We start from the raw sequence: 14,327 nt of genomic DNA on the forward strand, positions 1-14,327 counted from the left end.
ACAGGTCCATAAATAGTCACCAGCACAGTCATATGCTGCCATGTTATCACAAACATGCATGACCTCCCTCCCAGTCAGTCTCACATGTGCATTCCCACCTGCTAGCTTCCTCATCATAGCCTTAATCAGGGAAGACTTCCTGGAGAGGGAGGTCAAGGGAGAAATCAGTCTGCAAATCAGTCAACAGTCCCAAAATAGCCAAATGAAACTAAACAAAAGCAGCTCCAGGAACTGCCAACTTAGAGTGATGACAGATACACAAAGGAAAGGAAGCAAGGACACTTGCAAAGTAAACTTCAAAACCAAATGCATTTGTCTCGCACTATTGAAATTTATTCTTCCTGAATGTATGAATCAGGGGACTGACTCAATATACATTCATTTTGCAAAATTCTACAAGTTCTAGGTTGTATATGAGTAAATGTGGCCACTTTCCCTCTATTATAAGGATGTGCGAATAAGTGTGGTTCCTTTTCTCGTTTAAAATTTTGCTTAGAATTTTTATGTGCCCACTACATCTGAGAAAGGTGTGTCCCCCCAGGAGCCAGAGCTGATCACCTTTCTGAGGGGCCACAGGCATGCTCCCACATGGACAGGGCAAGGACAATGAATGAGGAAGACAGGGATTTCTCAAACCGGTTTCCCTCAAACAGGTCTCCCAGCTGTTAGACTGAGAAGCAATGGCAGCTACCAAGCCACGTTGTGACTTGTTTAAGAATGATGTATTTTTAAATGTGACTTGTTTAAGAATGATGACTGTATTTTTAAAAAGAAATCCTTTTCACTTTCACAATGGAAATGTTTGCTCCATTCTTAAATAATCTGATTGTGTCTCAGGGACCTGTAGTAACACTTCCCACTGTACAGCATAAGCTAAAGTCAAATGTGGCATACATAAGGAAATTCATAGTATAGGCAACTTCTCCAGAATCCAGCCCCTTGACTCTGTAAAGAAAGGGCTCCTGTGAAGGGAGGAGAGCTCAGAGTTGTGTACAGTCGACTGAAGAAGTCTTCCTGAAGAAAATGCTCAGGGAAGGAACAGAATCCAGGAGTTCAGATCCATAGAGTGGAGGCTCTGAGTTGCTGGGAGGAGCTGGAGAGAACAATTTCAAGAGCTTCAATTACCTCTTTCCCACAGGCACCCAGCCCCACCCGGACACTTCAGCATCTACCTTCTTTTGAGGGGCAATTATGGAGAGAAGGTGTTGGGGCAATGTTATGGAACTGGGCTCCACCGACACCCGCCCTGGAAAGGGTGAGGGCTCTGGGGTAAGCAGAGGTTCCCCTGGGCCTTTGTCCTTGGCTGGGATCCCACTGGTCTGAGCAGCTGGAATGGAATGTCCCTAGGATGAAAAGCCTGCCCCTTCCTTCACCTCTCCCCTTATGGAGTTCCCCAGGGCCCGTGGTGGGGGGAGCAGGGGGCCGTTCCAGGGATTCCTGATATGGCAATGCACTGGAGAAGCAAAGACTCGCACTGCCTGGGCACCATGACCTAGCAGCCTTCTCCTAGGCTGGGCCTATCCGCTTCATTACACATTTCTAGATCTCCACTATGTGCTAGGCACTTAGTGTGACTGCTCATTTAATACTCAGAAGTTATCTTCTCCCTAGTTCCCCAAAACACACACACACACAAAACTGGTTCAAGAAGGTAAATTATTTGCCTAAGGTCTCCCAACTGAGAAATTCCAGGCCACGACGGAATCCCAGATCTGTCTTGTCCCAAGCCTGGGATACTTTCTGCCCCATCATGGGGCCGGTCGCCCTCCTCCTCTGCCATCCCAGGCTCTTTGCTCTCCTTTGCACCAAACATTTCAGCCCAGGTGTGCAGGAAGGAGGCAGCCCTCCAAGGCAAGTGCAGGCCCTCAGCATTGTTGGCCTGCCCTTGCCTGAAGCCAGGTATGCTGACTCAGCCTGACTCACCTCCCCTGCCTTCCAGAGCCCAACCAGGCTGGAGAGCCAGCTTCTGGGAGTGTGCCCAAACCTTGGGAAGGGGCACCTTCTGCTACCCCTCCAGCATCTGATCATATCACTCCCAGAACTAAGGACCAGGGGTCACTGGACCCAGACATAAAGGTGAGATTCTAGAAATCCTCCCACATTCACCTGATAAGTGACAAGCCACATAGCCAAATGTTTAAGGGATCTCCCATTCATAGACTCTATGTCCTTGGTCATCTGTCCTTCCTGACCCTCGGTTTCCTCTTCTGTAGAAATGGGAATAATAACCCCTATATTGCAAAATAGCTGGGAGGACTGAAACAGATAATGGGTGTAAAGTGCTTAACACAGTGCCTGGCACAGTGGACACGGTTGATATATTATTTCAGAAGCAAGGATGCTCTTCCCCCATGACTCCCAGCCAGGGTGCGCCTGGCCAGGACTAATAGGGGAAGAAATGGGCTGGGGATCCCCAGCTTTCCCACACACCTCCTCCCCTGCTGGCTGTAAGGAGCCTCTCCTACAGCTCCGAGAAGCCTGGGCCCCTGGGCTGTTCTCTGGAGCTGGCTGTCCGGGAAGGAGCCTCCTAGAGACTGCCCACTTGCAGGCTTGGAGCACCTGAGCCAACACTTGTTGCTTCAGTCTAATCTCTAGGAGGCCGCCTTGGTCCCCAGGTGGTGGAGCAAGGGGGAGTTCTGACCATTTATCAGTGCAACAAATTTGTGAGAAGTGAAATGACTCCAAACTTTACACAAATGGTGATCACCAACAGAGGCAACCACTTTTCAGGAGTCTTTCCTCATGGACCTTCCTGCCAGGCCCAGGGACTGGCCCACCCAGGCTTCTTTTAAGACTCTTCTCTAACTAACCTCCCCTAATGGCTCTTCCGCCAGACCCTTAAAGTTCAAGGCCTAGAATGCCTTACCACAGCCAGGAAGAGGCGGGGACATTGGGAGCTCAGCAGCTCCAGGCTACACTTGTGCCCTGAGCAGCCCTACACTGCCCTCTGGTGGCACCACATCAGACTCGAGAGATGCCACTTGGCTGGCACCAGCCAAGAGAGGGAAGGCGCAGGGGACGGACACGTTCCAGACAAGAATCCTGACTTGGTTCCCCAGCCCAGGCACAAACCTAAAGATTCCTGTTCCCTCATTTCCCATTGCTGAGATCCCAGATTCACTGGTGGCCATCAATGTCCTCAATGCACACAGGTCCAGTCCCTGGGGCTGGGAGCCATCAAGAAAGTATTCAGGACATCATGGTGGGAGGCATATCAGTTTCCTGACCGCAGGGCTATTGTTATTCGTGAAGGCCTGAATTAGTCCTCCAACAACACAAACTACCCAGCCCTCATCGGATCCCCTGGGATGGTGACTGTCAGAGAAGGCTGCCTAGAGAGAGACTGGGATACACAAAACCTTAAAAGCAGAGACCCTCTGATTCAGTGCTGCTTCTTGAGCCCCTGGCCTGAGTAGATATCAATGTCTTATTAATTGAGGAGAAAATGGAGCTTTTTAGAGGGGGCCCTGAACTGAGGGGTAGTGGGCAGACCAATAAACCAAGAACTGGGGTTTAAGGCACTGAGCTCTGCACTCTGGTCAAGGTCTGTGGTGAGAAGCAGTGAGACATCTGGAAGTGGAGGGAGGAGACAGAACTGCCTGCGACAGCAGGACCAATCTCAATTTCCTACACACATACACCATTTTCTCCAGCAAGAGCCATCTCTAATTCCCGAACTCCTCCCCCAACTCCAAAGCTGATTACAAATAAATCCCAGAGAAAGGCAAAATTGCGATGGCACAGAGCACTTTACACCATTAGCTAAAAGCTTCTCTGGACCAAATGCCCTGCTTTCATGCAACCCAGAAAACAAACAGTTCTGGCTGTGGCCCAGCACTGCAGCCAAAGCTCCTCACTGTGTCATCCCAGAAAGTCCTGTCCTTTCTGGGCCTCTACACCCCAAATGACCCAAGTAGCTTCAGAAGGTTCTCTTGTCTGGGGAGGCCAGAGGATGCCAGGGCCACTCACTGCTCTCCCGGTCCTCAAGATCTCCTCAGTCTCTGAGACCTTCTCCTGGACTTCCTTTCTCCAGCTAAGAATGGGTTCAAGAAGGCAGGGTTATTAGCTGAGAAACCAGCCAAAAAGTTTGGTACCAGGGGAGAGGAAGGGCTGATGGGGGTAGGGTCAGGTCAGGGCCTCTAGGGCTTTGCCTTTCAGAGCAGTATATCTGACCCTCAGGACTCAGGATTAAACCAGATTCCTTTGACTCTGACTTTCTCAGCCTACCCCCTTCTCACCACCCCCAATCCCTGACAGGAGGGGGAGCTATGTCCAGAGAGAGACTGAGGAAACCAGCCCAAAGAGGGGACAGAGTTGTTCTAGGTCACACAGCAGACAAGCAGAACATCGCTCTGTCTAGCCCCTGCCCCTGAGCAGGGAAGAGACACTAGGAGAAAGCCTGGAATCTACAATAGTTCTGCCCCTTTGCTGGCATGTGACCTTGCCACTCTGCAAAATGAAGACTTTAAATTAGCTCCTGTCTCCACCAGCAAAAGCACTGCCTCTTTCTAGGTGTGATTTAAGAGAATAAAACACTCTCCCATGACTTATGAGGGAAGAAGACAGACCTCTCTACCCTTTGTTAACCTCACTACAGCCCTTCCCAGAGGTGAAGATACCCACTTCGCAGACTGATAAGTGAGGCTGCACTCAGCAGCAGTGAGGCCATTCACAGCTGAATCGGGGCAGGGGAAGAGGACCCTGGAATGTGGACAGGAAGAGAAGCAGGTCTTGTTTCAGGTCTGGCCCTTTAACAATCCAATGACATACCCCTTTCTGGAAGCTGATGACATACCTGCCCCCTTGGGGCGTGTTAAAAGATGTCACCTGGCTCCATTGCTGGCGGAGCCATTTTAGAGACAGATTGGGAGGGGGACCCCTAGGAGAGCAGGTGAGGCTTCAGGCAGTTACCAAACACTGGTTATCTAAGTCAGGCTGTACTTTGAGAAAAGCTTTATGAGGACATGAGGAAAAAAAATCTCTCCTAGCAGTAGAGGGCTTAAGTATAAGTATTATGGGGGGGGGGGGGGGGTCAGTCTCTCCGGATTCCATCTCCCCAAATGGGAAACGGGGGCTTAGAAAACTCAGTGGTACGTTGCTATGCCAACCCCCACCCCATCTTGGGACCTCATTATTCTGTCTGTCTAAAGGTATGGAGCTAGGTGGAGCCAGAAAGCAACAATCTCAAGGGCAAGACTTCTTACAGCCCCAAGGGACTCAGGAAAGTCATGGCAGATGCAGGAAGGAGGGAGGAGGTGCTGCGTCAGTCCAGCAGGCTCCAACTGGTAAAATATTGCTGGCAACCCCCCCCCCCCGGACTTTGAGTACCCTCAATGTTACCTGGGGGTGACATTTGTCCAACTCCATAATGGGGACTAGGTGCTACAGCTTCACTTCTAGAAAGTGGGCAGCTTTGTTAGGAACCCAGGAAACTCCAGAAACTCCACAGAAGGGAAATCCCGGTCCCTGCACCACCCCTCTCCGCCCCTTGGATGCACCAGCCGCTAAGACCGCACCTCAGCCACCTTCACTGGTCCCCCGGCCCCCCGACTGTCTCTTCCTGAGGTCGGTCAATTCATCCATCCACGCTGGTGACGCCGTCCATCCAGCCGGCGTCCGCGATCCATCGTCCGCACCTCGGCGACGGCCTGTCGGGGATGGCCAGGGGTCCCGGCGCTGAGGTCAGCGCTGGGGAGAGGCGGGGCCGCGGGGCGGGCTTCGGCGGAAGGGCGAGTCCGGGTCGGGGCCGTGGCCCCGCCGCAGGCGTCCGGTGCTCCAGGGCATGCAGCTACCCAGACCCAGCGCCGAGGCGAGCAGCGCCGGCGGGCGGCCACGGCGGCCGCGGCGCGAGCCCTTCTTGAGACGCGACCCGTGCGCCGCCAGGTAGAGCTCGGCCTGCGCCACGCCGCCGCCCAGGCGGCCCAGGCTCTCAGCGCGGTGCGCCAGGCGCAGCTCCGCCGCCAGGAAGACGCGGTGCAGCTGCAGCACGCGGCTCTCCAGCTCCGACACTAGGCGCCGGCGGCCCTCCACCTCCAGCAGTCGCCGGCGCGCTTCGGCCAGCTCCAGTGCGCGGCCCCCTGCCCCAGCTGTGCCCGCGCCGCCGCCCGCGCCCCCTGCCGTCCCGGTGCCCCCCGCACCCCCGTTAGCGCCCTGGCGCCAGCGCTGCAGCTCCTGCCCCTCGGCCGAGCCCACTGACGCCGGGGTCGCCTCTGGCAGCGACGAGGCCTGGGTCGGGGTCAAGGTCGGAGTTGGGGGCGGGGGCTGAGGGGATGGCAGGGGCTCCTGAGGCGGCGGCCGCGGGGACCCGGGTTCCACTGCCCCTTCCTGGGCCCCCGGGCCGCAGGCGCTGATGCGGCAGCCCGGCATCCCCCGCCCCCCAGCGGTCTGCAGCGGTCTGTTCTCTAGTTTGGCCGGCTGCCCCCTGTGCGGGGGAGGATACACACCAAGGATGTAAGAGATGTGGACGCAACCCCCGCTCCAGCGCCCTGCCAGCCGCCAGGGCTTCTTATACAACATGGGGCGGAGCGATAGACATCACAGCCAATCAAAGGCTGGCATACCCTGAACCCGCCTCCGCTGACCCGCCCTTCATCACAGTGCCTACACCCTCAGGTCCTTGATCTGGCTCACCTAGGTCATCCGGTCTTCATCCACCTCGTCCCAAATTTTGGATGGAAAGAAGACCAAATCTTCTCTGTTTTGGCCCCTGAGTCATAAGCTCTGGTAGCTGATACTTAGAAATAATTGACTCCAGTCTCCACCTGGGTGAAGATTTTTTGCCTGAGGCCCCACTGTGTGTCAGTAAAAGCCTGGACTAGAACTCAGGAGGCTTAATTCAGTACATAGCTCCTTTCCGTACCGCACCCCTTGGTCCAATCGGTTGTGCCTGGTCTCCAGGACCCTCTTCTCCAATCTCCCTGGGGCAGTAGAGAGGTTAACGCAGAGGGGCGACTGACGTTCCGGTGGGGATCTGATCGGGTTTGTTCCTCACTAGGCAGGCACCTCGCGTGCAGAATTACGGCGCTGCCGCTGAGTCCCGCCCGCCTTTTGCAAACCTTAATGGACCACAAGGGGAGCCCCAGACCCCACGGCGTGCAAAATTCTTTCCCCTGCTCCCGTTTGCTCCTCCCTGTGCCTTTACACAGAGGGGAAACAGACGGAGAAGGTGCAGTGGTGTCTTCCTCAAGGTCACATTGCCGGTCAGTCACTGAATCTGGACCACTGGATGGGACTATCTCAGTCATTCATGCCCTCTGGGGGTTCATATACCCGGGTCTCCTCATTGTTATTGGGGAAAACCTTAACTGAGACCTTGTCATCCTGGCAAAATGATAGAACAGAGTCCTGCCCATTTCAACCCTGCCATACCCCCTCTAAACATTTGCCCAGATGCCAGACCCTGCCTCAGTTTTCATCCTTTGAAGGTGCCATTAAAGTTAGGAGGTCTCTGTGATGGGAGGGGCAGAGGCTGGAGGGCCAGTAACTGATTCACCCAGGTTGGGAACTGCAGCCGACCCTGGGCTCTGGGGGACCTGCCAAAAGCATGGTTAGTGTGATTACTGCCCAAGGCTGAAGAGGAGGCAAGTACGGGAGCTGCACTGGCTTGATGTGCACTGGCTTGAAAGATGGAGCCTCACCCTCCACGTTCTCTAAGTGCTTTCAGGTATCTTAGATTGAGTGACTGGGATCCATGGGCAAGACAGCTGGGCTCCTGGGAGGCAGCCCAGAAGGTGCTCAGAGAAGAGGGAGAGGTCCATGACAGGGCCAGGCTCCATGAAAATGAAGGGAAGAAGACTTAGGAGGAGAGGGGAGGGTGTTCAGTGACCAGGGGTGGTGGAGGTTCAGTGGAGGGGACAGACAGAGGCTCAGTAAGGGCAAGAAGAAGTGTTCAGTTACTGTGATGGGTTTAGGGACAGAGGGGAGTTTAGTGGGCACATTGTTATAGAGGAGGCTCACAGAGGGAGAAGGAGAAGGGAAATTTGTGAGGGGGGTAGGGCCTCAGGGAGTCAGAGAAGCTCAATGGGGATGATGGAGGCTCAGGAATTACCAGGTTACCCCCAGCAAGAAGGAATGCCCTGCTTATGGTGTCATCCCTTTGAATGGTCTCCTTTGTGTCATAAAACCTTGTATCTTTTTCTGTGCAGAAGACACCCCCCCACACACACACACACACATCATTGTCATCATCATCATCTCTGTAGAGGAATTGACAGGTGTTTTGCTTGAAGCAAGCAGATACCTGCTCCCAACTTCTGAAGGATGAATAAGGACAACAAGACTAGGACTTAACCCCACCATCAGCCAGATCTGAGTTCAAATCCCACACAGGTCCCATCTGGGTGACCTTGGGAAAGTCATTTCTCTAAATAGAAGAAGATATTTAATCTATTCTTATTGGACAAATAAATATTGCCCTGGCCAGATAGCTTGGTTGGCTAGAGCATCATCCTGAAGCACAAAGGTTGCCAGCCTGGTCAGGGCACATACAGAAGCAGATAGATGTTCCTGTCTCTCTCTCCCTCCCTCTCTCTCTAAAATCAATAAAAATAAATATTAAAAAGAATGAATGTTCTCTATCTCCTCACAGCATACATGAGAGAGGGGCATCAGCAGCCTTTTCTTCCTGATGAGAAATCAAAGCCCAGAGAAATAAGACTTGCTCAAAGTCACACAGCAGAATTCAAACACAGATCTGACCCAATCCAAAGTCATAGCTCTCTTCCCTATAATTCCCTCTTCTTATCCTGTATGGCATTTTCCACAAATTATAGATATATATTTATTATTGTTTAGCTATTTAATAGTCTCTCACCCAAGGCTAGTTTTGTATATCATTAGACTCCCCTAAAATTAAGTAGAGTGGCTCCATAAAGCACTCAAAACACATTTTTTGAAGTAAAAAATAGCACAAGGGTGGATAGAGCTTGTTGAGAATAGAGAGGTCCCCTTCTTCATTTATTCATTTATTTCTTATTTCACTCATTTGACAAATTTGATCATTACCTTCTCTATTGGGCTGGCTGCTGGAGGTACAGCACTGATGAGATTGGACCCTGCCCTCAGGGAGCACACAGTCTAGCAGGGACACAGACATGTGATGGCACTTCAGTGAGGTATCCACTGGGAGAAAAGAAGCAGAGGCAGATACCAAACTCAGTTGAATGGGGATGGGATCAGGAAGTGTTCCCTGCAGATGATGTTTAAGTTGAGGCCTGAAGGATGAATCAGAGCGACCAATACAAAGACAGTGGTGGGATGGAAAAGGAGGACTCAGGAGGGGACCCCAGTGTGCACAGGACCACAGGTGAGAGCTATGGCATCTGCCAGCTTCTTTCCTGGCTTCCTTAATTGTCCGGGGCTCCGCACTCTCAGAAGGAGACTGCGGCCACAGCCAGCCACCTCTTCATGCACAGCCTGCCTGGCAAACACAACATTTGGAATTAGGAAATATATACATTTTTAGATTATAGTGATTTTTTTGTTTTATTGTTTTTTCTGATCTCTATAAAAGGTATACATTCCTCCTGTAAAAAAGATAGGAAACAGAAAACATTAAAATAAAAAAAATAGAGCCTGACCTGTGGTGGCGCAGTGGATAAAGCGTCAACCTAGAAACACTGAGGTTGCCGGTTCAAAACCCTGGGCTTGCCTGGTCAAGGCACATATGGGAGTTGATGCTTCCTGCTCCTCCCCCTTCTCTCTCTCTCTCTCTCTCTCTCTCTCTCAATCTCTCTCTCTCTCTCTATCTATCTCCCCCCTCCTCTCTAAAATGAATAAATAAATAAAAATTTAAAAAAAAAAAAAAAAAAAAAAAAAAAAATAAAAAAAATAGAGAAGAAAGGCATGTGGGATTAGACTTGAGTTTAGATTGAAGCTCAGTCCTTTCCGAGCTGTGAAACCCTGAGAAAGGCACGTTTTTGCTATGCTCTTCAGGGTCTGAGGAATGGAGCTGCTAACACCTATAGCATCGACAAGGGAGTTGATAGATGCAAGGATTTATCCGAGGTGGCAGAAGCTAGTAATAGCTGCCCTCGGTCTGAGCCAGCCACTGAAAGAGGCAGCCCTAGGGGGACCTGACTCCAGAGCCCTGCTCATTATATACACACCCTCCCCAGGAAGCAGCCAGCAGAGACAGAGCCTTATGGAGGGAGAGTGTGGCTGTGGCCCGAACTAGGAGCCCCCCATCAGCCGAGAGTGGGGTTGGGCAGGAGGTCAAGGCCTGCAAAGTCTATTTCCATCCCAGCCTAGAAGATTCGAGGCCTCCGCTAAGAGATTCAACCCCTCCCTTTTAGTCTCTTCCCCGCAACCTGACCTGGCACCCTCTAGGATGTGATATCAGTTTAATAATTTAGCAGATGCAGACAAAGATAGCAGCTCTGAAAATAACCCAGCTAGGCCCAGCCTCCATCTCCTCTTTCCCCAGCAGACTCCCTGTCCTCCCTGCAACGTTTCTGGTTGCTCCCAGACCTGTCAGTGCCCCTGCCCACCCGTGTGCCACCAGTGGGCACCTGACTTGACACGTCCTCCCTTTCCTTTTTCTAGTCCTTCTCTTTCTCTGCCCTCCTCCTCACTGCTTCTTTCTTTCAATTCTCATATTAAGAGCAAGCTTAAAAGAATCTTGTGCCTGACTGATAGTGGTGCAGTAGGTCCTAGGTTCGAAACCCTGTGGTCACCAGCTTGAGTGCAGGCTCATCTGGCATGAGCACAGGCTCTCCAGCTTAAGCGTGGGGTCACCAGCTTGAGTGTGGGATCATCGACATGACCCATGGTCGCTGGCATGAGCCCAAAGGTTCCTGGCTTGAAGCCCAAGGTTGATGGCTTAAGCTCAAGGTCACTGGCTAGAGCAGTGGTAGTCAACCTGGTCGCAAACGCCCACTTGTTGGCGTTCCAGCTTTCATGGTGGGTGGTAGTGGAGCAACCAAAATATAAATAAGATAGATTTAACTATAGTAAGTTGTTTTATAAAGATTTATTCTGCCAAACTTAGCAAAAATCCATTATAAAGTACTTGGTAAGTCAGGGGTTGGGGACATTTTTGGCTGAGAGAGCCATGAATGCCACATATTATAAAATGTAATTCCATGAGAGCCATACAATGACCCGTGTACATTATACATTATCCAATAAAAATTTGGTGTTTTCCCAGAGGATAGCTGTGATTGGCTCCAGCCACCCGCAACCATGAACATAAGCAGTAGGAAATGAATGGATTGTAATACATGAGAATGTTTTATATTTTTAACGTTATTATTTTTTTTAATTAAAGATTTGTCTGCGAGCCAGATACAGCCATCAAAAGAGCCACATCTGGCTCGTGAGCCATAGGTTCCCGACCCCTGTGGTAAGTAATTATTATATGCTTTAACTTGCTGTAACTCTGCTTTATAAATTTTATAAAGTAAAGTTACTTCTCTACTTTATAAATTACCATTACTGTGGAACCGGTGGGTGGTTAGAAAATTTTACTACTAACAGAGATACAAAAGTGGGTGGTAGGTATAAAAAGGTTGACTACCTCTGGGCTAGAGCAAGAGGTCACTGGCTCGGCTTGAGCCCCCCTGCAAGGCATATATGAGAAGCAATCAATGACCTAAAGTGATGTAACTCTGAGTTGATGCTTCTTATCTCTCTCCCTTCCTCTCTCTCTCTCACACAAAACAAAAATAAAAAATAAAATAAAATAATTTTGTGCTGGAAATCAGAAGCTTGGGCTTGGGTTTAATTCATCATGTGTACTGAGCAAGTAAGTCCCTTCTCTCTAAGTCTCTGTTCCCACATTTGTAAAATGAGGCCTTGGATTCCTAAGTGTGGCAGGAACAAAATGTTTAGGTGGTGGCAATTACTTGGACAGGGGACTGTCTCTCCCAGGAAAGCACAGCTGCAGTGTCAGGGTCATCTCAGCCAGCAGCATCCAATCCATCCTGCTGCTCCATCCCCAGAGCTCATAGGTTCTCTTTGTTTTTAACTTCCCTTATGATGAAATTTTGCCCTGGTTATTATTCCTACAATAAAAGCCTGTACATTGGGCCCTGGCCGGTTGGCTCAGTGGTAGAGCATCAGCCTGGTGTGCAGGAGTCCCGGGTTCGATTCCCGGCCAGGGCACACAGGAGAAGCGCCCATTTGCTTCTCCACCTCTCCCCTCTCCTTCCTCTCTGTCTCTCTCTTTCCCTCCCGCAGCCAAGGCTCCACTGGAGCAAAGTTGGCCCGGGCGCTGAGGATGGCTCCTTGGCCTCTGCCTCAGGCGCTAGAATGGCTCTGGTTGCGACAGAGCGACACCCCAGATGGGCAGAGCATCGCCCCCTGGTGGGCGTGCCGGGTGGATCCCGGTCGAGCGCATGCGGGAGTCTGTCTGACTGCCTCCCCATTTCCAGCTTCAGAAAAATACAAAAATAAATAAATAAAAATAAAAAAATAAAAAAACAAAACAGAGCAACGCCCCAGATGGGCAGAGCATTGCCCCCTGGTGGTGATGCCGCGTGGATCCCGGTCGGGCGCATGTGGGAGTCTGTCTGCCTCCCCGTTTCCAACTTCAGAAAAATACAAAAAAAAAAGCCTGTGCATGACTTGCATTCACAATGGATGTAGCAGGTTTCATGTGCTTTGGTGCTTCATCGCTTATTTATTTATTTACTTACTTATTCATTAGAGAGAGAGGAAGGGAGAGAGTGGGTGAAAGAGGGAGAGAAACATCAATTCATAGTTACTTTTCACTTTAGTTTTACATTGAGCTCATACATACCTTGATTGGGGCTGTGGCAGTATCCCCTTGCTCAAGACAGCAACCCTGGGCTTTTCATGCCAGTGACATTTGGGCTCAAGCTGGCAAGATTTGGGATCATGTGGACGATCCTCCGCTCAAGCCAGCAACCTCACGCTGATGAGCCTGTGCTCGGAGCCGGTGACCTCGGGGTTTCCAGCATTCTGGGTGACACTTTATCCACTGTGCCACTCGGACTCATCACTTCTTTTTATTTTATTTTGTTTTATTGATTGGTTTTAGAGAGAGAAAAGAAAAAGAGAAACATCGATTTGCTGTTCTACTTACTTATGCACTCATTGGTTGATTCTTGTATCTGCCCTGACCAAGGATCGAACCTGCAACCTTGCAACCTTGGCATATAGGGACAATGTCTAACCAACTGAGCTACTCGGCCAAGGCAATCATCACATTACTGACAAGCAGAAATTTTATTTCTCTCTGGGAAGATGGGAAGAAGAAAACTCCTTTCCCCTTGATGAGTCTTTGCTCAAATCACCCCACCTTTATGGGTCTCAGTTTTCACATCTCTAAAGTGGCCAGGTGTTGAAGAGTAAGCAGAACAAGGTAAGTCTCCAGGAGCTCTAGATTGTAAGCTCCAAAAAGGTGAGATCACTTCTGTTAGCATGCATTCATTCAACAACAACATCATTAAGCACTTACTATGAACCTGCCAGTATGCAAGGTGCTAGGGGCACAGCAGAAAATAAAAGAAGTACAGTCCCTGTTCCCTGAAAGCTTACATTTCAAAAATCAAAATAATTAAATCCCAATGTATGTGTCATGAAGGAATAAGATACCTGATACTATTTATTTAGTGCTTTCTCTGTGCCATGTACTGATCCTATGAGGTGCTATTATTAACATACCGCATTTTATAGATGAGGAAACTGATGGACAGAATGGTTAAGTAAATATGGCCAAGGTCACATGGTCAAGGAGTGGCCAGCAGAGCTAGGATTCAACACACAGGCAGCCTGCTTCCAGAGCCTGTTTTCAACCACGAAGCTATAGGGCTTCCTTAGAAATTATGAACAAAGAATAAACTGGTGGCACAATGGAAAGGGGAGTCCAGGGATTTCTCCTTTAGAGGTGATATTTAAGCTGACATCTGGAAGATGAGTAGGAGTCAGTCACGTGGAATTGGGAGAGAGATCTCCCAGCAGAAAAAAACAATAATATGTGCAAGGGTCCTGAGGCAGGAAGATCAGGGTGTTCAGTGCCTGGTAAGCCAGCAGGAAAATAGGAAGTGTTGAGGTCAGAGCAGCCTAGCCCTGGAGGCCAGGATGAAGGCTTTCAATTTTACTATAAGTACAGGGGAAGCCTTTTAAAAGTTTAAGTGGGGATCAACATGATCTGATTTGGTTTTTTGGTTTTTTTTTACAGAGGCAGAGAGAGAGTCAGAGAGAGGGATAGATAGGGACAGACAGACAGGAATGGAGAGAGATGAGAAGCATCAATCATTAGTTTTTCATTACAACACCTTAGTTCAGGGTTAGGAAAATTTCTGGCTGCGAAAGCCATGAATGCCACATATTTTAAAATGTAATTCCGTGAGAGCCATACAATA

General features: G+C 50.2%; 1 protein-coding gene across 1 annotated transcript; it reads right to left on the bottom strand.

Annotated features, from left to right (window-relative positions):
- Positions 1-311: 311 nt before the first annotated feature.
- Positions 312-6,476, bottom strand: TRNP1 (TMF1 regulated nuclear protein 1). The gene is made up of 2 exons (XM_066269968.1): positions 5,517-6,476; positions 312-1,093 (listed from the first exon to the last, which is right to left on the bottom strand). The coding sequence occupies exon 1, from the start codon at positions 6,364-6,366 to the stop codon at positions 5,683-5,685; it is 684 nt and encodes a 227-aa protein (XP_066126065.1). The 5' UTR covers positions 6,367-6,476; the 3' UTR covers positions 312-1,093; positions 5,517-5,682.
- Positions 6,477-14,327: the final 7,851 nt, after the last annotated feature.

This window comes from Saccopteryx bilineata, chromosome 3, assembly GCF_036850765.1.
Source record: "Saccopteryx bilineata isolate mSacBil1 chromosome 3, mSacBil1_pri_phased_curated, whole genome shotgun sequence".
NCBI lineage: Eukaryota > Metazoa > Chordata > Mammalia > Chiroptera > Emballonuridae > Saccopteryx > Saccopteryx bilineata.

Coding starts and splice junctions, on each gene's coding strand:
- TRNP1 (XM_066269968.1), bottom strand. CDS start 6,366: ATGCCGGGCTGCCGCATCAGCGCCTGCGGCCCGGGGGCCCAGGAAGGG.